The 27,570-nt window shown below is 34.8% G+C and overlaps 1 protein-coding gene across 1 annotated transcript; it reads left to right on the plus strand.

Moving 5' to 3' along the window:
• Nucleotides 1-442: 442 nt before the first annotated feature.
• Nucleotides 443-27,570, plus strand: LOC132759405 (SH3 domain-containing protein 19-like; the record flags this gene model as incomplete). The annotated part of the gene is given in 11 exon segments (XM_060751170.1): nt 443-536; nt 7,470-7,550; nt 8,356-8,545; nt 8,784-10,786; nt 12,265-12,363; nt 16,659-16,743; nt 17,249-17,432; nt 18,255-18,377; nt 18,978-19,322; nt 19,981-20,214; nt 27,297-27,570. Coding segments are annotated over 11 exon segments (3,694 nt in total), but the record flags the coding sequence as incomplete, so codon positions are not given.

The raw sequence follows: 27,570 nt of genomic DNA on the forward strand, positions 1-27,570 counted from the left end.
CTTTCGAGTTTTCTTTTCTTGTACGTTTTCGTCCTCGTTTCTTTGGAGGAATGTTTTCAGGGTTGTCTGTATTTGGACTAGTTGGGGGGCTCAGCTGTTGTTGTACAACTCCCATAAGAAGGTGGATACCTTAATACATAATGATATACATCAGTTGCAATAAATGTAACGTAACAATATAAATCCGTGTTTAAATTAAAAATAATGCATTGGAACGCTCTGGGACGCTCAATTTAAATTTCTTCGGGACGCTTTTTAGACCGATTTCTTTCAATAACAATATTCGAATTTTACGTACTTTCACGTAAGTATCGTAAATTTAAGTTACATCAACATTTTATAAACACCGTACAAACGGGATAATTTCTTGTTGTTGAATGTTTTTACTTTCTGTTGTTTTATGATTGCAAGCAAATTGGCGAGAACCAGTCCCAATTTGGGTTACGTCCCTTAGTACAAAATGGCAGCCTCTGGGGGAGGAATTGCTCCTCTGCCACCAAAACGACCCACAATCATACGCCCTAGCCCTGAAGGAGGTATTATTGAATTAAACATTTTGATATAATAACTGTACAATTTTGTAATTGGGATATGTACGAGTTGTCTTTTTGCTTTGTCCAAAATTGATGGTGACACAATTTTTATCATAGTCAACTGGTCAACCTGTCAACGTTAATCAGCTGGCAAAGTCCAGTGACGTTTACAAAACTTATTTTGACCGTACAGTATAGGAGGATAGGAGGAGCTTACAAATAAGCCTTCTTGGCTTAAATGCTCAGAAGGAGAGGAGAGGAGGAGTCAACACCTATTTCTGGGTCTTGACCGGCGGTCTTGACCAGTTGACACTGTTTTAAACTCAGGGACCCAGCACAGTGTTGGGGTTGGGCGTCAGCGGACAAGTAGTTAAGGTGGTTGACTTCAAACCACTTGCCCCTCACCGCAAGGCCGTCGTCGATGGTCCGGCCGGTCCGGCTTTGGCCGGACCAATATTTTGGCCAAAAAATGAGTAAAAAAAAACAAAAACAAAAACAAAAAATTAGAAAAACACCCATCGCTGATTAGCAATTTGACACTTAACTGGCCCCTTATGCAATACGCGGTAACATACAAACATGACGCGAAGAAACAAATGGACACTGTTAATTGACCAGGTATATGTAGGGGTCCTACGAAGTTAAGTGTGAAGTTAATTGACATCGATGTGGCTTTGTACAGTTCACCGTATATACATGTATATATATGTGCATTATGAGTATCTTGAACTCGTATGCCTGAATTCTCCGAGAACTTGATAATATTTTATTGATTGTACGCGGCAACCGTTCAAAAGTCATATTTTTATCACATATCCGTGCCGTTTTTGCGACTCCTTGAAAATGGTATTGCACGGCCGTGCATATATTTTGACGTCATTTGCGTTATACACACTATATAAATGTTAGCGTTTTTCTATGGGCGTCAATGAAAAATGGTTCTTTTTCACTTCAAAAGGTACTTATTTTTGGTATGTTATAAACAGAATATTGAATTCATGTAAGTTCATTACTGAATTTATTGAACTCGTTGAATAAAATAAATTTTCATTTAACTCCTTAAATAAATTCAGTAATTAACTCATTCAATTACTCTATTACATAATTACAGTGCAGGACGTGTTCCGGCCTAAGTATTTTGAAGCAATCGATGTTGCCATGGCCAGTGTTAAACAGAGATTTGACCAACCGAGATATCGCGTACTTCAGAACGTGGAGGGTTTATTTATTAAGGCCGCACAACCTTTTGCAACGATATTAAAAGAGACATCTTAGAGGTGCAGCTTCAGCTGTAACGTTCACATTTTGACAAATCAGAAAATAGTACTGTTACTCTACCTGACGCTTTGAAATTTGTGTCAAAACAATCGGTGCTAGAACTGATCGAGGTCGTTGTGTTGTTAAAAAATTTGTTAGTAATGCCTGCTACTAATGCTACCAGTGAAAGGACATTCTCGGAGCTCAAAAGAATAAATGTGAAAATACACAGGGAGATAATAAGAACGGCGAGTGCATTGTTGTAGAATAATGCACGCTTCGGACGTGCTTTGTTTATACATGTATAGAAAAAATTCCGATAGTGTTAGAATGTTTATTTTTCATTCGCCAAATACCAATTACATGTATTCATCTTTTATGTTCACCTGCCTGTCCGTTATGCAAACCTTAAATTTCACCCTTAAAACTTACGACGCACTTAAATCTGTAAAAAAATCGTTGACATTTTACTATAACATGTTCTATCGACAGGCTGTAAAATGTGCCAAATATACGGGAAAACGCCCCTGAGAGCATCCTAGAATAAAAAAATTTCCGGGGGAGCATGCCCCCGTACCCCCCTAGATTCTGGCTAAAATCTACCAAATTGGCCGCACCAATCACAAAATCGTGACGACGGGCCTGCACCGCTGTGGGTTCGAATCCCTACGGGGACTTTGGATTCTTTCATGTGAGGAAGCTATCCAGGTGGTTCTACTCAGGTGCCTGTTCGTGCCTGAAATTATGCACGGAACACGGGAAGGGCACCTGAGGTCTTCCTCCACCAGTACAGCTTGAACGTAGTGATATGACCTATACTGTGTCAATGTGACATAAAACCAAAAAAAAACAGTGTTTGGGCAATGTAAAAAGTAATTCTTCTTCTAGAAAAAATATATCCTGGTTTCTCGTATTATCAAGGGGCTAAGGACTAAACCTGGTTGGATAATTTTTATAAAACATTTTGGTACATTATATTTTAGCCTGATACCCAGAAAAATACCTTTTTAAGAAAATATAGTGGAAGAAAGATCGTAACCAAAACAAAAAATATTTCTGCTTGTATAATACTGACCTTCACCCTCTATGTGAAGCAGGTGCTTTCTCATATTATCGTGGAATTTGATTGGTTGTTAAGGCTGGTAGCTATGTGATGATTTTATTCTACACACCAGTTCATATCATTAGTGCAACTCTTAATTAAATGTTAAATGGCTTGGCCATGTAATTATTTAGTGTTTTAATAAAAAGGCCATAATCAAACTTTTTAAGATCATATTGACGCCGTTTGTAACTAAATGATTTGGTTTGTTCTAAAAATAGTTTGAACTCCGTTAAGTGTTGTTGTTTACATTATCCCTCTAAAATATATTAAGTTTATGTTATCTTATTAGTTATATGACCATTTAGCAATGAATACTACAGTTTTCCATCACAGCGGCACGTGTTTTTGTTGTTTTGATGTCAAAAATAAAAAATGATAAGGTAACAATGTTTCATTATTGGTTTTTAATTGGAGTTCATATGTTTTGTATATTATCTATTTATGGAACAAATATTTTGAGCTGTATTGTACATATAGTAGCGTGAGACCGTCATTTGAAGCGCTGTGTCAGAGACCCGCTACAGGTTTCTGCAACATGGAAATAACTAGAAAATTGATGATTTTGGGGAAAAAACTAATAAATTTAATGTTTTTTTCTCTGGATTTTATGATAATTTCCATAGTTATTTTGTTTTTAGTCCCCTACCGGTTTAACCGGAGGGGACTTTAGGTTTTACCTCCGTCCGTCTGACCGTACGAACCCAGAGGTACTTGTGTGACTTGGAGAACAATGGGTAACAGTAAATTCTCTTTGATCCTATTCATTCCGTTTTTACTTGTGTGTCTTTTTTTAAGCCTTGTGTGACTAAAAATGGCCAAAAAGATCAAAGGAAAAGTCACATAAGTACCATTTTGTGAGTACGTCTGTCCGTCAGTCCACAAAACTGGATCCCGCGATAACGCAAAAAATACTAAATATATTTTATGAAACTTGATATATGGATAGATTGGCAGTATGGAGATTATGCACGTCTTTTTCTTTTGTTCCTATGTTGAAAATTCTGGTTGCTATGGCAACAAATAGTCTGAAAATATGGCAAATTTAACACATAAACTGGATCCAGTGATAACTCAAAAAGTACTGAAAATACTTTTATGAAACTTAAAACATGGGTAGATGGCAGTCTGGAAATTATGCACATCTTTTTCTTTTCTTCTTATGTTGAAAATTCTTGTTGCTATGGCAACAAATAGCCTGAATTTCAAGATTTCTGATTTAAATTTTTCAGTTTTTTCACTATACGTTCTTTATTTCTTAAGGTTTTTACTTCAAACTTTAAATATAAGTTTCTGGTCATCAACCACATCATAATTATGTAACAAGGTTTACAACTCTAGCACAAAAATTATCAGTATTACCTCCCTTGAACTTAGAATTTTTATGAAAAAAAAATGTTGTCTTTTTAAATAACTTCTTTATTTCTTAATGTATCTACTTCAAACTTCATATATAATTATTATGTTTCTTATTATCACTCAACATTTTTGAGAAGGTTAAATACTCTAGCAAGACTATTTCCAGAATTATGTCCCCCTTGAACTTAGATTTTTTTTCGAGAAATTGGTATTTTTTACTCCAACTTCTTCATTCCTTATAGGATTTACTTTAAAATCCCACATCCTAATAATATGACAAGGTTGTATAAACATAAATTCCTTACTAGGCAGGGAAACTTAACACATTACTGTGATATAGACAAACTTAGAACTCAAAAGATTTAAGTTCATTCATGTCATTCATTCACTGGTAAAATTGAATGGGTAATGGCCCATCAGAATGTTGCTGGGGTTCTAACCGGTAGGGGACTTATGGATTGCTTGCAATACTATGATAATTGCTTGTTTTATCTGTTTTTGTCGTATTTCTTTCATTATTTTTGTGAGAGATGAAAAAGCTCTGCTCAAACGACAAGTTTTTGGATATCGACTGAAGTCGCGAGCGTCACTTCCATCTGTTTTAATAATTCCAAGATAAATGAGAAACCAGGATAATACGAGAAACTGGGATACTAGCTGTATATAATATGAAATTAGGCAAAGCATATGAACAGGGAAGTCATTAAAAATTCCTTTCAGTTTTTTTTTCGTTTTAAAGGTGTCATTCGGTTTTTCATGCACCGCTTCTGTTTTCACTCGGAACACTTGACCTTCATGCATGTGACAAACAAAATTGGCCAAATCTGGATTTTCAGCTGGATTTTGAGGCTCAAAACTGAATTTTTTTATTGACTCGAATTTCAGTGTGATGTTTGGCACATTTGGTTCAAAGAATCTATATTACCCTCAAAATCATTAAATGGTTATAATTGTTATGATTTTTTTGTTGATCAATATTAATTAATTTCGCCAAAAAAATTAAAAAATACGATTGTGTTGGACCTAGCAAAAATACGATATTCTATCTGAAATATCGAATGGTTTAAGTGGGGACAATAATGTCATTGTTTACGTCTAGTGATGTCAGTTTAGCTGCAATTTGATTTATGGCTTTATATAATTTACGTGAAAAAGACTGCGCAATTTTGACTTATACTGGACTAGTGGGGTTTGGCCGATTTGGTGAGTTCAACCCCTTGTCTATGTATTATATAGGGAAGTCAAAGTCTTGGCTCATTTTGCGGGCCCAGACTTTGGCTTGCCCGGCTATAGACTACATGTGTATATTTAAAAGAAAATCAAATAAAAAACAATTAGAAATATATAGAAATCTATGCCTATCAATTTAATTTTCAGTGTCAGTTCTTGTTAGGCGCCCCAATTTACAATATAACTCAATGATAAAAGATGGTGTATTCCGATAACAGAACAAATCTCAACTTTTCGGATTAATCATAAACGTCCATACATGTGATTATCCCCACGGGTTTTTAAAAAATCCTGATATTTCGACACTAATCCCCAGTCCCGATATTACAGCTTGAATTCCCGATATTTAGAAAAAAATCAACATAAAAAAATCAAACACAGTACCTGTATACATGTAAAATGTACACCGTGCCTCCGGGCATTGATTGTTATCTGTCCATATCCTAAATTATAGCGGATTAAATGAAGTAAATAAAATAACTTTCCTATAAATTGATTAGCAATCTGGTGAACTTATTTTATGTAAACTTCTAATGATTAGCAAATAGGAAGGAATTTTCAACTGTTAGCGCATACAGATTTTTAAGCTTTTATTTTCAGTGCTGTCTACAGGCTTTATTTAGGAAATAGATATCAATTCTGAGTGCATTGTTGTAGAATAATGCACGGTTTGAGTTCAAATGCGTAGTAATATAATCACGAAGGCCGATAGGCCTGAGTGATTAATTACAAAGCATTTGAACGAAAAACGTGCATTATTGTACAATAATGCACGAAGAATTAATATCTATTTCCATTCTAACACGTCAAGAAAAAATATAATTATTATTGTTAAGTTGGACTTTATGTTTGGCGGTTAAATTTGTTTTCGCCTTAGAGTTTCCAATAGAAACGTTCTTTAAAGGCCGTTCCAGTGGGTTGAAAAAAACTGTCGTTAAATCTACCGTGTGTAGAAACATTTTGAGAATAACGAATTTTGAAAACGTTGATAAAACTTTGTTTGTTTATTTTATTTCATTCTATAATTTTCCAAGCGAAATACAAATTATTAAAAGTGAAATAAATGTAAAACTAAACTCGTCTGCGACGTTAAAATAGCGTACTTGATTTTGATTGTTTTGCACGTGCTGTTTGGCGCTACATTGTGACGTCACGTAAACAACACTTTAAACGTCTGTACAGCGTTAACAACTGAATTAAAGATATTGGTGTTCGGATTTATTTTCTTAGTAATAGACCATTTTCTATCATTCTAGATAGTTTTCACAACAAAATTCGACAAAAAATTGTTTTTATTTATCAGATTTTTCAAACAAAATGGCGCCCTCAATGTGAAAATACACAGGGAGATAATAAGAACGGCGAGTGCATTGTTGCAGAATAATGCACGCTTCGGGCCTTCTTTGTCTATATAGAAAAATTTCCGATAGTGTTAGAATATTATTTTTTAGTTGAAATTTCTTTTAATACAGAATGTAAAATATATTTTTTAAAATTTTTTTTTTAAAATGAAATTTTCCTCTTTGTAAATTCTTACGTTATCTAGGCTCTTGTTTAATAAATTAGCATTAAAAATATTTGAGTGTGCTGTCGTACTGACAGCTCTTGTATTTTCTTACATTTAAAAAAAAAATTCATGATAGATATTCATCATGACATGTCAAGCTTAAAATACTTGTTGAACATCAAGGCAAAAATTATTCTGAATCAGAATTATGCCCCCTTTTAAAAACTAACAATAGTGGTGCATGCTGATCCTAGCACAGCTCTTTTCAAGCAGTTTATTTGAATTTTTCAAATATGATCTGTAGCCAGGCAAGCCAAATTTATAAACACATCAGGTCTGGTCTGTGACTTTTTGTAGGCGTATAAATCAAAATTTTCAGCATAACTCCAATTCTTTCCATGAAGTTATAGTACAATTTTAATGTTCTCAGCCACTCAAAGTTATAACATGGAATGAAAGTAATATTTTGTCATATTTTCAGGTCCGCCCGTACCTTCTAGACCAGCCCCGTCAGTGCCTGGAGGGGTCCGCCCTCCTCCTGCAGTACCTCACAGAACAATTGGTAGGTATACTTGTCATCACTAGAGCATGCTTATAAAAGGATATCACCTATATTAAGTTTTAAAATCTAAATTTAGCAAAAGTGTCAGGTAGATATAAAGAGGAATAGGTTCTAAAGATTTAAATGATGATGATTGGAGGAAAGCAACTCACTTTGAGCAGGTATCATGATGAAATTAATTGATGTGAATTAATTATAGATAGATTATGTTGAAAGCTATAAGCTTATTGAAACACTCAGTGATCTTAAATCCAATCCTGAAACAACTATTGCCAAACAATGAGTGTAAGGTTTTGTTTGTTTAATTTGGTTTTAAGTCACTAGGTATAGGTCATATGGCGACATTCCAGTTTTACTGGTGGAAAAAAACCTCAGGTGCCCTTGTGTGCATTATTTCAGGCACAAATGGGTATCTGAGTAGAACCACCAATGTAACGTAACTTTGTAATCCTGCTGGATGAGTTTAAGGCTAAATGGTAAGGAGAGTAACAGTTTGCCCCTGAAGGTATTTGAACCTATGTTGCCTGCAATTCTTAGATTACAAGTCTGATGCGTTAACAACTCGGCCACACTACCACTTGAGAAAATTTAACATAGACAGTTCAGAGGTCATTTAGTGTAGATTTTAGAATGACCATGGTGATTTTTTTTAGAGTAATGCACTTTACACAAGTAATCTATTTTCACTGAATCAAGCAACAGATGACATTTGTGTTAACAGTTTTTGATTGAGGACATATAGCCACCAAACTGATGTGTCATGTTAAATTCAAATTATCTTACTAAGATGAGAACTTTATTTTAGATGCAGAAGTAGTGCACTCCAGATCACAGCCTCCACCTCCACCCTCTAGACCCTCAGATCCAGTCAGACAGCAAGTCCCTCCTCCATCGAAACTTCAACCCCCACCACCTTCAAGGCCCCCTGAAGTGGCTAGAGCAAAATCTAGCATCATAAAGGCTACGGATAAGTCAAATAATGCAGCTGTACGGAAGTAAGTGTTATCAGATAATTCTACCCTTACTTAGATCAACAAATTATAGCCAAGTTTTGTAGAATCTTACTACAGTCCAATTATTTCACATCAATATTCACAGAATATTGAAACCTTTGTGTTAATATACGATGCATAATTGATGATACACTTACTTTTATCAGTTAAATATGCTTAGCTTAATCAGTGAGATATACTGTGCTGTACTACACTATGATTATAATTGTATTATTTTCAGGAGACCAGAAATTACTATTGTGAGTGCGCGGCCCATGAGTGAGATTGATTTTAAGGGCACAAAACCTGCTCTATCTCCAACCAGTCATGTCAAAGAAGAAATCCAATCTGCTTTAGTACCTTCATCTTCACCAAAAGAGAAGGAAATTTCTGCTGCACCAGCTCACCCTCCTGCTCCAGCTCCGAGAGTGTCCCCAAGGGTGGAAAAGCCAGATAAAGCACAAACTAGTCCAAGGGGAGCTCCCCCACCTGTGCCTAGACATTCTGTGATAAGGACCAATGTTGATGAGGAGAGTGATCTTATGCATGAATCAAAATCTGAGGAGATTAAAACTGTTCCAAGAGGCCCTCCACCACCCGTGCCTAGACCTACTATAATAAAGCCTAATGTGCCTCCTTCAGCACCCTCAGGAAGAACTCCTCCATTACCAGGGAGGCCCCCTGTTTCACCAAAGGTGCCTCATCAGGGAATATCTGAACATTTTCTGGAACAAAATTTAGATAGTCATGACTCTCCTGTTTCACCACCAATGCCCTATGGGGCACCCCCACCTGTGCCTAGGGGTCCTTCAGTTATGAACAAGTTACCATCCCCATTAGTGCCTCGTAAGATAAATGATCTGCCACAAAAAGATACAAATGAAATCCACAAGAACTCTGTTGACACTAATATAAATGCTGCTGACTTACAGGATAAAACTGACACTGTTGAAGATGTAAGTGAACTATATGCTGTGATAAATAAACCGAAGAGACCCACTATAATCAGACCTGGTAGACCAAGTAGTACAGTAAAAACTGAATCAAATAGAGAAAATGACGCAAGTTCTGCAAATGAGATTAAGCCAAAAATTTCGCCCACACCTAGATTACCAAGAAACATTAAAAATGAACGTGAATCCTCAAATGTAGACAATTCAATGGATGGCAGTGAAGAACAATCTGAAAATAAAAGTGATGGAAATCCAGTTCCAGAGTTTCTGAGAAAAAAATTAAAATCAACTGTGGATCAAGGTGACAAACAAGAAACAGATGAATCTGGTCCCACTGCTGGCGGTGGGCCAAAGGTTCCTCTTAAACCAAGACCCCTGTCATCCAAGGGACCGCCCCCAGCAACTAAACCTAAACCTTCTGTTCTTCCAAGGCCACATATTGCTTCAAAGCCACAGTCTACTGTGAAAGCACCTGAGACTGAGTCACATGAAGCGACATTCAGTCAGAATGCAGCAATGGAAAAGAAAAGCATTGAAAACCAGTCTGAATTTCATGATAATGAAGTACATAAAGAGGCTGTCGGTGAAGTTCCACAGCAAGTTAAACCTGCAATGACGAAGAGACCAACTATTATTCGTCCGAATAAATCAGTTAAAACAAGTAGTGTAGAAAATGTAAGTATAGAGAGTAGAACAGAGAAAAGTGATTCTGATAAAGTTAATTTATTCAGTGACGACAGTGCCATAGATGTGAAACATCGCACGCAACCGCCTCTCCCGAACAAAAGACCTGTCTCAATGATTAACATCCATAGAGCCGTGGAAAATGAAGATCACAATATGTCAGAAAATCTTTCATATAATTCATCACGATCTATAGAAAATGTAAGTGAAACTGTCAGTCCTAAACCTAGACCAGCTGCAAGATCAAGACCAGTTACTATGATCGTCCCTCCTGTTTCCCGGCCTCCATTACCAAGTGCAGGACCAAAGCGCGACAAATCTGGCCAACCATCTAGGCCTCTTGGAAGACCACCAGTCAAACCTCTGGCACCTGAGATCGACAGTCATGGCAAAAAACATGATAGTGAAGACGATGTTAATGACAAAAAGCCATTGTCACAGGTTCCTTTTGGTGTGTCAGTTTTTCCAAAGCCTGAAGTGGAAATTGATAGCCCTCCAAAACCGATTCACAGGCCTCCACCTCCAATGAAATCCCCGCGAAAATCTTTAGACTCTTCGGATGATGACGAGTTTGTAACAGCCAAAGAAAAGCCAGACAGACCTTCAGGTGAAAGTTATTCTAATTATCAGCATGTGATATGCTTATTTAGTGTTTAGGGTCAGTAGAACCCCAGAATTAAAAAAAAAAATTCTTGAAAAATTAGAAAGTTCAGTCCGACCCCGGTTATTCGACAACCCTTTATTCGAATACCCGGCATTATCCGAAGTAGATCGGCGGTCCCGTTTTTATCTCTATATAAAACAATATAAATACGAGCGTATTATTCGAAATGCATTATCCAAATACCTCCCATTTTTCGAAGTAAAATTTCGGTCCCGATTATACAATTATGAAAGAATTTCACACCTATTATTCGAAGCCAGCCTAATTATGATTCGAAGCCAGACTAATTGGCGCAGATCCACTCGCGGACCAGTCGACTTGTGAAAAATATCCACAGTCATGTGTGTAATTCGACAATCATGATAATAACTCTTTATATGTTCTTTAATCAACTTTAATTACCGAAAATGAAAAGCTATGCACCGTGTCCGATTTTGTTGAAGATGACAGCAATTATTTTTATACTTTCCGTATATGTGAATTTGTCAAAACATCCAAAACTTTTTTTTTCATTAATTGTAACGCTACATGAGAGCCTTAATTTATCCTAATCGAAAATACAAGAGTTTAGCTGAAAATACCGTCGTGACGACACGGCCATTATCTAGGCTTTGCGCGAAACGAAACGATACATAATGTAAAATAAAATGCAAGTATTTATGTCTTCAATGTCAATACAATAATTTTTACACATCTTTTCTTAGATATTTATTTTTCTCAATTGATTACAGGAAGCAAGTGTGTTGTAAACGGTAGTTTTTCAATGATTGGTCAAAGTGGAGTAGTTTTCGTCTATCGCAATATTTCGATTTCGATTATTCGAACCCATCGATTATTTGAAGTAAATATTCAGTCCCAGGCACTTCGAATAAACGGGGTTGGACTGTAGTTTTTTACTATGAAAATTTTAATAAGTGTAAAAAATTAGAAGTTAACTATTCACGATTCTGTGGTAGAATGCACTTTACCAATATGTGCTTATAGAATATGTCTGAAATTGAAATATGGTGGTCATTAATTTATTGAATCAATGGGGGATGATGTAGAAAATGAAGGGTTTTGGGGGTGGTAGCCCTAAATATGAAGCAGACAAGCAAAAGATTGATGAACAAATAAGAACAGCCCTTCAACTTTGTTCCTGAAAAGCTGTTGCTTATATTAAGCATGCTATTTACAGGAACTTCTGGTCTGTTTCTATGTGCTGGTAAAGTGCATTTGTACCCTATGTTGGTCTAAATTTCATATGAGGCATTGAAGGAAATGATAGATGATATGGATTATTATATGCAGGCAGTGGGATTAAATGTTTCATTTAATGTTTCATAAAATGTTAAATGCTGTACATGTAAATTCATTAATGTTATTCCATGGCAAAAAAAAAAAAAAATCTTAGTCCTAGCAAACATTTCACTACATTACAGCTGCACCAGTTCGAAGGTTTTCCGGTTCTGTTCATAGAGATTCTGGTGAAGATGATGTGAAAAAACCACCTCGTCCAGGCCCACCTCCTGCTCACAAAGGTACCGCCTTCCATTCTTTATAATTGTAATCTTATAAAGTAAGGATGTTACACATAACTGTCATTAATCCTTGATTCTATACTTTTTTCAGTTTCAAACATTGTGATGTGACATATATTTCACTGATATATTTTAAAACTGCATTGAAAAGCAAGAGATTATGATACAAATATTTCAGGGGCGTCCATGGCAGAGTGGTGAAAATCTTTGTCTTCAAACCACTTGCCTCTCCTGGCTTTGAATCGGCAAGGGACTTTCATGTGAGGATGCTTCCCAGTTAGCTTATGTAACATTGGTGGTCCTACTTAGGTGCCTGTTCATGCCTGAAATAATGCACGGACATGCATCTGTATTCCTCCACCAGTTAAGCTGGAAAGTTGCCATATGACCTCTACCATTTTGGTGCGATGTTAAAACCAACAGAAAATAAAATGCAAATTCTTTTCCTAGATATGACAATACTAAACATTTAAGCATTAAACTTAATGTTTTGTGTGTTAATAAGATACATATAAATAGTTAAGTTTATACAAGGAAAACATGAGACTTGATTATAATGATATCACAGTAGTTCATGTATCTGAGATAGAATCACTCTCTGAGTGAAATAAGTTGTTGGATTCTTAAGAAATGATCTAGCAAGCTTATATATGAGCCACGCCATGACAAAACGAACATAATGGGTGTGCGACCAGCATGGATCCAGACCAGTCTGCGCGCAGTCTGATCAGGATCCATGCTGTTAGATTACAAACCCTATTACAAGTAGAGAAACTGATAGCGAACAGCATGGATCCTGATCAGACTGCGGGGATGCCCAGACTGGTCTGGATCCATGCTGGTCGCAAATGTGCTATGGGGGTTTTGTCGTGACGCGGCTCATATGATTGTAGCTTCTATCCAGGTGCTTTCACATATATCTTATAAGTCTCCCTGATCATATGGCATACAAGTATTACAATGTGTTGAGCTTGTCTGTTTCGAAGAAAAAGTTGAGCTACTAGGATCGTTGTGATGGCGTCATTGTTATAATCGTAGTGCAAAAATTTCAATGTAGACTACTGTTCAAACATTTTAAAAGTTAACAACATGAAACTTTATATACTTGCTTATCATGACATAGTGCAGTTTTTATTTGTTTGGGTCGTCAGAGCAAACAAATAATGGTAGCGAAATTTCAGACCCTGATGCTGTTAATTGCAAATGCCGAAAGTAGTCCGCTTTTTTGAAGTGGTTACTTCCCTTTATATGTACACTAACGCCGAAAAATTCAGGGGAGATCACTGCGTAAAGATTGTCAAATGACAGGCGCATTAATTTTCAAGCAAAATAGTTCCCGAATGGTCGAATACTTCTAATATTGTTTTATTCTTTATATATATACATGCTTATAGTAAGCTCCATGATTATTTACATCTGTGTTAAACAACAGGTTTAGCGTCGAAATAATTAAGAGTTACAAACCCTAATTTAAAATAATAAGGTTTTCTTCAGGCCGTTTACATATAACTTCACCGTGGCCGAGGGGTTTTCAGGCTCGCTTAGGAATCGAGTGGTCTGGAGTTCAAATCCCATTTGAGACTACTCTTTTTTCTTTTTTTAAAATTTTTTTTTAAGTCAAATAAACATTGAATTGAATATCAGAGTTGCAATTAGTCTTATAGCCAATTTACTACAGTTAAAACACTGAAAAGCATTAGTGGCTCTATACAAAAACAAATTGGTTTATAATCTCACAACCTTCACCTCTCTGACATTCTGAGACCCAAACAAATTCAGTGCCTTCTGTGCTTTGATTAGACAAAGGGCATAAAACTAAAAGCAGTACTTTTGGGAAACATGCCCCTTTTTATACCCCCAAAAACGAAGTTTGGGGGGGTATATAGGAGTCACCCGGTGGTCGGTCGGTCGGTTGGTCGGTCGGGCGGTCGGTCGGTCGGTCGGTCCAGACGTCCGTTGCATTTTCCTTGTCCGGAGCATAACTTGAAAACTAATGGTTGGAATTCAATATAACTACATACAATGGTCAAGCACATTGAGAGGAAGTGCAGTGCACAAGAACCATAACTCTATCTTGACTATTTACAGAGTTATTGCCCTTTGTTACTTTTCCTTGTCCGGGGCATTACTTGAAAACTACTGGTTGGAATTCAAAACAACTTCATACAATTGTCAAACACAATAAGGGGAAGTGCAGTGCACAAGAACCATAACTCTATCTAAAGTAATTACAGAGTTATTGCCCTTTGTTGCTTTTCCATTGTTTTTTTTTTTGTCCGTTGCATTTTCCTTGTCCGGAGCATAACTTGAAGACTAATGGTTGGAATTCAATATAACTACATACAATGGTCAAGCACATTGAGAGGAAGTGCAGTGCACAAGAACCATAACTCTATCTTGACTAATTACAGAGTTATTGCCCTTTGTTACTTTTCCTTGTCCGGGGCATAACTTGAAAACTACTGGTTGGAATTCAAAACAACTTCATACAATTGTCAAACACAATAAGGGGAAGTGCAGTGCACAAGAACCATAACTCTATCTAAAGTAATTACAGAGTTATTGCCCTTTGTTGCTTTTCCATTGCGTTTTTTTTTGTCCGCTGCATTTTCCTTGTCCGGAGCATAACTTGAAGACTAATGGTTGGAATTCAATATAACTACATACAATGGTCAAGCACATTGAGAGGAAGTGCAGTGCACAAGAACCATAACTCTATCTTGACTAATTACAGAGTTATTGCCCTTTGTTACTTTTCCTTGTCCGGGGCATTACTTGAAAACTACTGGTTGGAATTCAAAACAACTTCATACAATTGTCAAACACAATAAGGGGAAGTGCAGTGCACAAGAACCATAACTCTATCTAAAGTAATTACAGAGTTATTGCCCTTTGTTGCTTTTCAATTGCCTTCTTTTTTTTGTCCGGAGCATAACTTGAAGACTAATGGTTGGAATTCAATATAACTACATACAATGGTCAAGCACATTAAGAGGAAGTGCAGTGCATAAGAACCATAACTCTGTCTAAAGTAATTACAGAGTTATTGCCCTTTATTACTTTTCCATTGCTTTCTTTTGTCCGGACCATAACTTGAAGACTAATTGTTGGAATTCATTATAACTTCATACAATGGTCCAGCACATTGAGAGGAAGTGCAGTGCACAAGAACCATAACTCCATTTTGACTTATTACAGAGTTACTGCCCTTTGTTTCTTTTCCTTGTCCAGAGCATGACTTTAAAACTACTGGTTGGAATTCAAAACAACTTCATACAATGGTCAAGCACAATAAGGGGAAGTGCAGTGCACAAGAACCATAACTCCATCTTGACTAATTACAGAGTTATTGCCCTTTGTTACTTTTCCATTGTTTTCTTTTGTCCGGACCATAACTTGAAGACTTATTGTTGGAATTCATTATAACTTCATACAATGGTCAAGCACATTGAGAGGAAGTGCAGTGCATAGGAACCATAACTCCATCTTGACTAATTACAGAGTTACTGCCCTTTGTTACTTTTCCTTGTCCAGAGCATGACTTGAAAACTATTGGTTGGAATTCAAAACAACTTCATACAATGGTCAAGCACAATAAGGGGAAGTGCAGTGCACAAGAACCATAACTCCATCTTGACTAATTACAGAGTTATTGCCCTTTGTTACTTTTCCTTGTCCAGAGCATAACTTGAAAACTACTGTTTGGAATTCAGTACAACTTCATACAGTTGTCAAGGACATTCAAAGAAAGTGCAGTGCACAAGAGCCATAACTCCATTTTGACAAAATACAGAGTTACTGCCCTTTTATACTTTTCCTTGTCCGGAGCATAACTTAAAACGTACTGGTTGGAATTCAAAACAACTTCATACAATGGTCAAGCACAATAGGAGGAAGTGCAGTGCACAAGAACTATAACTCTATCTTCAGTATTTATAGAGTTATTGCCCTTTGTTCTTTTTCTTTGTCTTTCTGGACTTATTACAGAGTAATTCAATTAAACTTCATCAATGGCCAACCTCATTGAAAGGAAATGCAACATACATGAACCACAATTATCTTTAATTGCCCACAACCATAACTCTATGTTTCAATTCTTTTACAAGATATTCTGTTACTAGTAACATCCTCATTTCCGAAGCAGACTTGTGGGGGTATTAATCACATTTAGTGATAGTTCTAGTTTAACTTAGAATTTCCAAAGACAAGCATTAACACAGCATGTGGAGCTGTTGTTATGTTTTATACCCTGACTATACATAAAAGGAAAGAGAAAAACTTGATTTTCATTTCAGATGAACATGATGAAGATATAGTGAAGATTAGACCTCCAAAGCCAGAGGGAAGACCTCAAAGACCAATGTCAATGCCTGTCAAACAGTGAGTACTAAGTCATTGACTGATTTAAAGCTACATGCCTTCAGACATGCTATTTCAAGGACATCAACCTTATGGAAAATGTACTAAGAGTTTAAGAAAAGTGAAAATATTTACAATTTAAGTAATAATTGACAAGAAAGATGGAATGAGTGACTGATTTTACAGTATTTATCACCATATTTTGACTGCGAGACGACTTTTGTTGCATAATTTCACATTTATTTGGTAATTTATTTGGATTGAAAGTGGCATTTCCCATGATTATGTAAAGTACTTTCTTTGTTCACATTAAAATATTTTACTGTGAAGATCATTGCCTTAGTATCTCAGTCCTAGTTGCCACAGATTTGAATTCAACTTGGAAAATTAAATTATTTAATGTTGAACATGGTACATCCTTTTGTCTTTAAATTGCCAGTAAAGCTAGATATTTCACTATGTCCTTTCTGAACAACCCAACAAAAGAGTAGATCTGTACTTTATTGCAAGTAAAATATGTTTTCAGAAGTCCACCACAAAAATCTCCACCACAGAAACCTCAAGGTCCAAGTACAGGAAAGAAGAATTTACCCTCGTTGCCATCACGACCTAAGCCTGGTCATCCCCTGTACTACCATATGATGCAAGTTCCTCATGGGATAGCTGTACATGACTATACAGCTCAACATGATGATGAACTTAGTTTCAAGGTTAAAAAGAAATCTTTCTCAAATTATTTTTAGATTGTTTTATCATTATCACATCATGAAAGTGTTTAAAGTTGCACTTATACATGGTTGCTATATTGATGTGATAAAGTGTTTGTCTTTGGTTTGAGAGGTCTGAAGTTTGATACATTCCTTAGATTTAAGAGGTCTTAAGTCTGAAGCATGCCTTAGATTTAAGAGGTCTAAAGTGTGGTACATATGTCTGAAGTCTGGTACATGCCTTAGATTTGAGAGGTCTGAAGTCCGATACATGCCTTAGATTTGAGAGGTCTGATGGCTGATGCATGCCTTAGATTTGAGAGGTCTGATGGCTGATGCATGCCTTATATTTGAGAGGTCTGAAGTCTGATACATGTCTTAGATTTGAGAGGTCTGAAGTCTGATACATGTCTTAGATTTTAGAGGTCTGAACTCTGATACATACTTTAGATTTGAGTGGTCTGATACATGCCTTAGATTTGAGAGTTCTTACGGCTAATACATGCCTTAGATTTGAGAGGTCTGAAGATACGTGCCTTAGATTTGAGAGGTCTGAAGTGTTACAAGCGTAGGAGTAGAATAAAAAAAAAGTAAATTGGTAAGAGGCTCAAGCTCTAAGAATTGTGGAATTACTCGGTTGGAAAATTATAATCACTTTTGGCTCTATTAGGGTAAGGTTGATATAGGATGCAAGAAATTCAAGCTTTAATAAATATATTTATATTCTTAACCAATGTACTGGTTTTATGTAAAAGTAAACTTACTTGATGTCAAAATTATTTTATTGACCTTTTGTAAGGAACTATATTTGTCTTCTTGTTATAGACTGGTGAGTTAATAATCCTCATAAAAAGAGTGGATGGTGACTGGATACTGGGTAAAGTTGATGAGAGAGAAGGGATGTTTCCTCAAGATTTTGTCAAAGTAAAGATGCCATTCCCTGGAGAGGTAAGCAGTAAAGACATAGAGAAAACTAAACAATTTCTGTGTGTTGATGCCCATTCCATTCTGTGTAGGACAATATGATAAATATGGGGAAATTTCAGCTTAATTTTCTGTGTGATTTTTCATATACATGCATGTATCTGGACACATTTACATTGTATGCTAGAATAGTTAATAAGCTATTTTCTTGGTGTCTTCCATCATGCTTAAGGCATTCAATGATTATTGATCAACTTTTTTTTTTTTTAAAGTTTTATTGGAATTTAAGTCCTGTTTTAAAACCATCTATTTCTAAGCATGTTAGCTGGTTTTAGGACCTGATTACATTTTCCTGTGTTAAAATATCATGCGATTTAAAAAATCTTCAATTGTCATTTTGTATGGTCTTGTATTACCTATTCCTTTATGCTGACTTTGAAAATAGATTTTTGTCAATTCAAAGTTCAAGGGATTTCAGTATAAAACACAAAATATAAGTTAACAATGACATATCGCTTCCAGTTCCACAGGAGTAAGGGTTAAACTAGTCACTTAGAACACATGGAATAAACTAGAAAAATCTATACACTCTAATCACTTGATCAAATAATCTTTCCATTCTAGAAAGTTGAGGATGACAACTCTTCGAATGACTCCGCAGAAATGTTTTACGATGCCAGTGCGGAAAAGCCAGATACGATAGGCCATGGACCAAGATGTAGGGCGCGGTTTGACTTTGATGGAGAGGGTCCTGATGATCTTGTATTTGAGGAAGGGGATGTGATAAGACTTATTGAAAAGGTTGGGCTGGAGTGGAGAAAAGGGGAGATCAATGGACATGTTGGGTTGTTTCCCTTGTCATTTGTTGAAATTATTGAAGAGTTACCAGAAGAGGAAGAAAAGGATACAGGAAGTTATGTAAAGGCTATTTTTGACTTTGAAGGTGAAGAAGGGGATCTAAATTTTCAGGTATATATAATAATGCATTAGTCAGTTGTAACCAGAACCTGTCAATCTACTGTGTCCAGAATTTAAACGTTAAAATGCTCATATACTTTATATATTTTCCTTGAAACCAGGTAAATCTAAGTAACTTAAGTTTTGCCATCTTCTTTCATCTTTAACCATTTATGCCGTTACCATCATCTAGCAATTACAAGATTTGAATCACAGACTTAAAGGCACATTAAGCCTCAGAAGTAAATAAATGTTTCTTTCTGTAGAAATAGCCAACACTCTCATTGGCTACATGTTAAATAATTTGCGATTAAGGAAGAAAAATGTAAACAAAGTGGTATTTTGACTTTAGTACAAAATGCGAAATATGTTTATCAGTACAAATTGCCAAAATACAAAAGAAGCAAAAGATGACTAGGCTATATGAACAATGAGTAACTTTAACAGGACACAAAAAGCTTTTGAAAAATAATCATAATAAAATGCATTTTTATGGCTTATTGGGCCTTTAAAACAGGTGAGTGCATTAGAATGATTTCAGTGAAAATACGTATAATAAAAACCCATTCTGCATTGGTTTTTATGGTGTACATGTAATGTTTTTTGTGCTTTTCATTATTGGTTTTGAAGATTATAACTAGCTTATGATGTCTTGTTCCATTGATTCAAGGCAGGTGAAACTATCAAGGTTACACATATGGTTAATGGTGAATGGCTGTATGGGGAGATAGGGGTCAGGAAAGGTCAATTTCCAGTCCAGTTTGTAGACCATGTACCTCATGGATTGCCTCCCTTGTCTAGTGGTGACAGTGATGCCAAGGGAGACAACTTCACAGAAACAAATGTAGAAGATAAACTGACAGCAACTTTATCAATGTGGGGTGATGAAGATCATAATACACAGGTGATTGTTGAATAACGTAGATATACCTTAATGTACCACTTCATTTCATTAAATTCTGGAAAATATTTACACTGATAATCAAATGGACCTTACAATTTTATTGAAACTAGCTAACTGGCTATCCAATTGCCAAACTCTTGTTAGCCTAAAGAATATGTGTAGTGGAATGCAAAAATGGGGCTTCTTGACGTTGACGTCGTTATCGAGAAAATGCGAGATCTTTGACGCCATTTTTTCCTCATTATTTTTCCGTTAATCTGGCATTAAAAAGCGCTTAATTATATAATAAATGACTTGTCAGCACATTTGATCCTGATTCATACAGAGTAATTAACGGCAAAAATAATTTGCTACCGTTCATCCTATGACAGCAAATAAAATTATCACGGGAAAAGATTTTTACGAGGACAACTGATTACGTCATCTGACATTGATTGTTGATAAAATATTGGTGAAATGATTCGATGTTTTTCGGTGTTTTAAAGAATATTTTACACTTACAACGTCTGCTATGACAAAACTATATATAACTGGATTATTCGGGTTAGGTGAGTATTTATTTTTTCTAGTATTTTTGCTTAAATATGTATTTTATCGGAAAATAATTATACCCGGAAGTAGAAACAATTGCAGTTCCTGGACAACGGTTTGTTGATAGCATCGTTGAAAATGGCAGCCAAGTAATCATTTACTCAAAGCAATTAAAACCAAAATTTATGTAATTAATCTCTTAGATAAAACAATCATCAAAGTGAGGAAATTCAAGATTTTCAAGAATTTTAATCTTTACTTTCTTCCATGCATACAGTACTGTACAGTACATGTATGAGAATAAAAATTTGAGCTGTTAAAAACTTGTATCCCAAATGTGAAAATATATCTCTGGCTCCATTGTTTGAGCTGTTTAAATTTTTCAGATCTTTAAAATTAAAAATATGGAGATGTTGCAGTTTCCATAATTTCTCATAACCAGACTCAATAAATGGAGGGTATTGAATGAGTGCATAGACATATATTTTTTCATTGACACAACTAGATTATAGTGTAACACTTACACTTAGCATGTATTTACACTATGTTTCTGTAAGGCATATGATGTCACATCAAAATGTTTGTTCACACTTAGAAGCACATCAATGAATACCTAAGCCTGAACTTGTTTGAAATGATTTAACTAATATTTTAATTAAAAAAATTCACAGCCCTATGACAAGCTTTTTAGAAAGGATACTTATTAAAGGAATCATATCTGCAGGTGCCTTATTAGCAAAACATGAGGACCTCAGGAAAATCTGACTGTTCTATAAATTGTAAAAAACTGTATTGATCAATAAAACATAATTTATAAATTTAACTACTGTACATGTACATTTCAGGCACTTTACCATGCACTCTTGATGTAAAGTACTCCAACCTTTGGGATTATGCCCAACATGTGCACTTTTCCCAGCATTCTCAACCAGTTGGTCCAATATGTTTTAGGATACCAAGAAAGTTCCATGTGTTTGGTGATTGTGTAGAGGGATCAGGTTAGTTTGACCATAACATTTTTTGACATATTTTTTATGTGCATATTGTAAAAACATGTTTAAATATATTATCAAGGTAGATTTCTATATTTTTTTTCTTGTCAGATGTGTTCCTTTGCCATGAATTTTATCCATATTCTTCTATGCCATAGTATTTTCAGTTCCAAAAAGAATATTCAGTTAAATATAATCTTAATTTTAAGTATTATTTACTTAAGTACTATTTATATCATATGCAAACATTTTAAATTTCCAATTTATATGTATTTTAGGACTTCATGGAAGTGTCAGTCTCAACATGCTTGGTACTTTTATATCTGGAAAGTGAAAAACAATGCAACAGGTTTCCTAAGTGTACTGTCCTGAAGTCATCAAGATATGGGTACAATATCCTACAGCTTATAGATGATCCAGAAAATCCATAGGAAGTCATTTCTTAAGTTAAGCCCTCAAACTGTTATCCAAATACCACCATTTTTGTGCAAGTGCAATGGAGCCAAGTGTTATAACATGTAAAGAATATATCAACTCTGCGGAGGTAAAAATGTATTTACTGAAACAATTGCCTCCCAGAGGTCTTTTACCTGAAGTACAGTAATGATGCAGCAAGACATTAGTATCTATTTGAACAAATTGGGCAGTTCTTCAAATCTGACATAGCTAAAATACTGTATGGCCAAAACCAGTTATCCCGAAAACAGAAATAAAATTGGATATTGACAATTATGTGAAAAAGGTGGAAAGAAAAACAGCAGTCTTTTACTCTTGAGTATAAATGGAGTTCCTATAACATAGTGGTCATGTATGGACTGTCATTATTTTCTTCATTTCAAATATAGCTTATGATACAAGTAGATGCTTCATAAGATAAGACTGCAAGTGTGTTGCATAACTGGTGCTATAAGGACTAATGCTATATTAAAAAGTGTGTGGATCATTGATGCATAGATATTATTTAATGGCTGCCTATATTATTTTTGGATGTCAGTTTACCAGTTACTAATTTCCATCATTTTTACAAAATGTTTATTAGATTAAGTTTAGTGTAATACAACATTTGTCATTTTACTCTAAGTTATAGAATTCTATTGAACCTATGCATGTTATGAATTGATCAACTGTCAACTGATCTTAAGCTTTGATCTAGATTGAAAATGACTGTATGAAAATGTAAAGTAACAAACATTAAACTTCAGTACTTGTTGTCAAATTTTAAACATTTTATAGTTGTAGAATATGAAAAATACTTTATCTATAACAATGATAGGTCAGTTGAATTTTTATATTGATATTAGTGTAGAATCACATTGTAAATTATCACCAATCCTTAAAATTGCCTTAAAGATGCAGCAAAATCAAAGAATATTCAATGGTAGCTAGGCAACTAATATTCCCTTCAGTTGGGAAGGATTTTAAATAGGTGCATCATAATAAAAATACTTTATATGTTTGATCACATTGTAAATAATTGAAAAATAATCATCACTATTAAAGTTATAAAAAATTAAAATATAAAACCTTAAATGTACCTGAAAATAAATGTTGTGAACATGATATTAGAAGTATCATTTTTAATTTATATTATTAAGGAATGGTGAGGCAGGCTGTTCTCTGAATACCTTATTAAGTTCAGTTACACATTAATTGTGGTATTGTTTTCATTTTTTTTATAATAGCACAAATTGCTATTTTTAACTAAGTTGTAATCTCCTGTATGCCTGTAAAAATTTGGAAATTTAGAAATTTATGAAAAAAATAATAATTATTCATTGGTTGCTAAGGAACCTAATTATATGCAGAGACAGTTTTAAGTAAGAAACATGTTTTTGTAGGAATTATCTTTATGTCATTTTAATTAAATATAATGCTAGTTAATTCAAAGTCCTTACTTTATTGTGAAACAAAGTAGTTAACACCAGATGTTACTGAACATACTTTTATGAAATTATGTATATTATCTATATAAATTCAAAACCTATAGTAAAGTGAGTTTAAGGATACTTTGATCCAAGAACTATTATTAAGATTGTATTTGCAGTTTTAATAGTTGTAATTTGTTTTTTGTAATCATGCTGCTTTGTTCATAGTATTTTGAGATCTTTTTTAATCAAACTTAAAATTTGTAAAATTTAAAAGGAAATTATGGAAGATATTGTGGTTGCTTGGCAACACTGACTAATTTTTTACTTATTGCTTAGGTATTATGCAAATCAGTTATACGTACAGCAGATAGATATATTTATGTAATATGGAAAGTCACAGTGATTTGATCAAATGTTTATTGGTTATTGTAAAACATACAGAGCAATATACATGGCAAAAATACTGCTGTTCTGCTAATTATGCAAATTTGCATGACTTACTAACACTAGTCAAGTGTACAGAACATGGATTGTATGTTATATCTGCAATGGAAAATTATTGAGAAGTAATTAATAGGCATTGTTTATAATTTTATTGAAAATTTATTTATTTCTGCTGTTTTGTTAGCTGTTTTTTACCAAGAAATGTGTATATTTACAAAATAGATTACAAAAATTTAGAATATTCCATGGTTGCTAGGTAACAGAATATAGCTTCCTTCATGTTGTATTTGTGTAATTATGCCCTTTATTTAGTGTTACTACCTTTGATGATGTTATACTTGAGTCATCTTTCATTTACTGTTGTATTAAACTGTTGTCTGCTGTCAGAGTAAATATCTGAATAAAGTTAATAAATGAATGATAAATGGACACTGTGTTTAGTTCTTTTGAAGTTGTATTATGATATCTCTCAACAGAAATATGTCCTGTTAACACTGTAGAAATGCAATAGAACCATTTGCAAATGTGAAAGAAGAATATATTTCATATTGATACTTGCAAGTGTTATAAAATAAACCTAGCACATAATTTTTTACACGAAAAAGGCCAGAAAGAACCCAGGAATATGTCTGTTGCTAGGCAACATAATGTAAATGATGCTTTAATTATGGTGGCTGTATTCCAAAAATATTCTACAACATTTTTATGCTCCCCGAAAAAATTTCGGGGGAGCATATAGTCGCCGCCTTGTCCGTCCGTCCGTCCGGCCGTCCGTCCGTCCGTCCGTCCGTCCGTCCGTCCGTCCCCTTTTCTTGTCCGGGACATAACTTTGAAACAACAAGAGGTATCAACATGAAACTTTGTAGGTAGATAGATCTCATTGAGTAGGTGTGCAGTGCACAAGAACCGTAACTCTGACTTGCCTAATTTTTGAATTATTCCCCTTTGTTTATTTTTACACTTTGAACTTTGTCCGGGACATAACTCTAAAGTATAAGAGGTATCAACATGAAACTTTGTAGGTGGATAGATCTCATTGAGTAGAAGTGCAGTGCACAAGAACCGTAACTCTGCCTTGCCTAATTTTTTGAATTATCCCCCTTTGTTTATTTTACACTTTGAACTTTGTCCGGGACATAACTCAAAAGAATAAGAGGTATCAACATGAAACTTTGTAGGTAGATAGATCTCATTGAGTAGGTGTGCAGTGCACAAGAACCGTAACTCTGCCTTGCCTAATTTTTGAATTACCCCCCTTTGTTTATTTTACACTTTGAAATTTGTCCGGGGCATAACTCTAAAAGTATAAGAGGTATCAACATGAAACTTTGTAGGTAGATAGATCTCATTGAGTAGAAGTGCAGTGCACAAGAACCGTAACTCTGCCTTGCCTAATTTTTGAATTATCCCCCTTTGTTTATTTTACACTTTGAACTTTGTCCAGGACATAACTCTAAAAGTATAAGAGGTATCAACACTAAACTTTGTAGGTAGATAGATCTCATTGAGTAGGTGTGCAGTGCACAAGAACTGTAACTCTGCCTTGCCTAATTTTTTAATTATCCCCTTTGTTTATTTTACACTTTGAAATTTGTCCGGGACATAACTCTAAAAGTATAAGAGGTATCAACATGAAACTTTGTAGGTAGATAGTTCTCATTGAGTAGGTATGCAGTGCACAAGAACCGTAACTCTGCCTTGTCTAATTTTTGAATTATCCCCTTTGTTTATTTTACACTTTGAACTTTGTCCGGGACATAACTCTAAAAGTATAAGAGGTATCAACATGAAACTTTGTAGGTATATAGATCTCATTGAGTAGGTGTGCAGTGAACAAGAACCTTAACTCTGCCTTGCCTAATTTTTGAATTATCCCCCTTTGTTTATTTTTTACACTTTGAACTTTGTCCGGGACATATTTCTTAATGTATAAGAGATATCAACATGAAACTTTGTAGGTAGATAGATCTCATTGAGTAAGTTTGCAGTGCACAAGAACTGTAACACTGTCTTGCCTTCTTTTGTAGTTATTGCCCTTTGTTCATTTTGACACTTTGAACTTTGTCTGGGACATTATTCTAAAATTATAAGAGATATCAACATGAAACTTTGTAGATAGATAGGTCTCATTGGGTGGAAGTGCAGTGCTTAAGAATCATTACTCTGCCTTGCCTTATTTTGAAGTAATTGCCCTTATTTTATTTTTACTTTTTGACTTTTGTCCTGGACATTACTTTAAAACTATTAGAGATATCAACATGAAACTTTGTAGGTAGCTAGATATAATTGGATAGAACTGCAACGCTTCAAGAACCTAAACAAAGCCTGGTGTAATTTTGGAGTTATTGCCCTTTGTTCATTTTTTTATACTTTCCTGTGTCCAGAACCTTCTCGGGGAGCATCACCCGGTTCAACCGGTTCTTGTTTAACTTTAATAACATAAAACAATTTTTTCACAAAATTCATTTTAGCTTCAAAAGTTGTTTTCCTCATGCACCTTTAAACATCACAAAAATCAATGATGTTTATGTGTATTTTTAATTACTTACTTGACACCATACTCACAAAATTATGTATATCTTTGTAAATAAGAAAGACACGACCTTCAAATTTTCAGGAATTACTTCTGATATTTCATAGATTTAGAAAATTAAAAAAAGTGAAAATCAAAAATTTGGTCAAGAAACCCCATTTTTGCATTCCATGACACATATACGGTTTTGTTTGTGAAATTGTTGTTGTGCATTTGACCAACCAATGAATAAAAAATCTGGATCTGGAAAGGTCTTAATTTTGACCATTGTAGGTGAATAGTTGTGTACAAAGACTTAATTTCACGTTCTCCTAATATAAATGTGTAGACAAGAATGCATATAACTTCTAAATAATGAAATGCAGTAAGTTAACAGAAATTGTTGTTTCTGCACATGGAACCACTTGTGTTTAAAATAATTAACAGAAGTGATTGTGTTTGGCTACTGTGTAATGAATTCTGCTGAAGCCTGTACCAATACTTACCTGTTTATCTAAAATGTACTGCCAATTTGCCTATAAATGTAAGAGCAGTGGAAGAAAAATAGTTTAAAATTCTATTTTCTTTCATCACTTATCAACACGAGTGAATATATGTACTGTACCTTGAACCTGTTGCCATCCATATGGAGCTAATACTTAAGGCAATCTGTCCATTGTTAAGTGACTTGGTATCATGAGGTCTGAATATGGCAAATTTAACATTATTTTTCAGACTGATTCATCAACGGGTGCTTCTAGACTTGACTCCCATGCGCAACATTTTCAAGACCCTGTTTCCATGGCAACCTCAAAATCAGTGACCCCTTATTGTATAGCATTGTATGATTACCCAGCACAATCTATGGATGACTTAGAGTTTAATGAAGGGGACAATATTGAAATTATTGAAAGAGTAAGTGCCGATTGGTTAAAAGGAAAAATTGGCGGGAAAACTGGAATGTTTCCATCTGCTTTTGTTGATGTCAAAGTTGATATTACTGAAACAG

This window comes from Ruditapes philippinarum, unplaced genomic scaffold (genome assembly GCF_026571515.1).
Source record: "Ruditapes philippinarum isolate M1 unplaced genomic scaffold, ASM2657151v2 ctg3430_1_1_1_1, whole genome shotgun sequence".
In the NCBI taxonomy this organism is placed as follows: domain Eukaryota; kingdom Metazoa; phylum Mollusca; class Bivalvia; order Venerida; family Veneridae; genus Ruditapes; species Ruditapes philippinarum.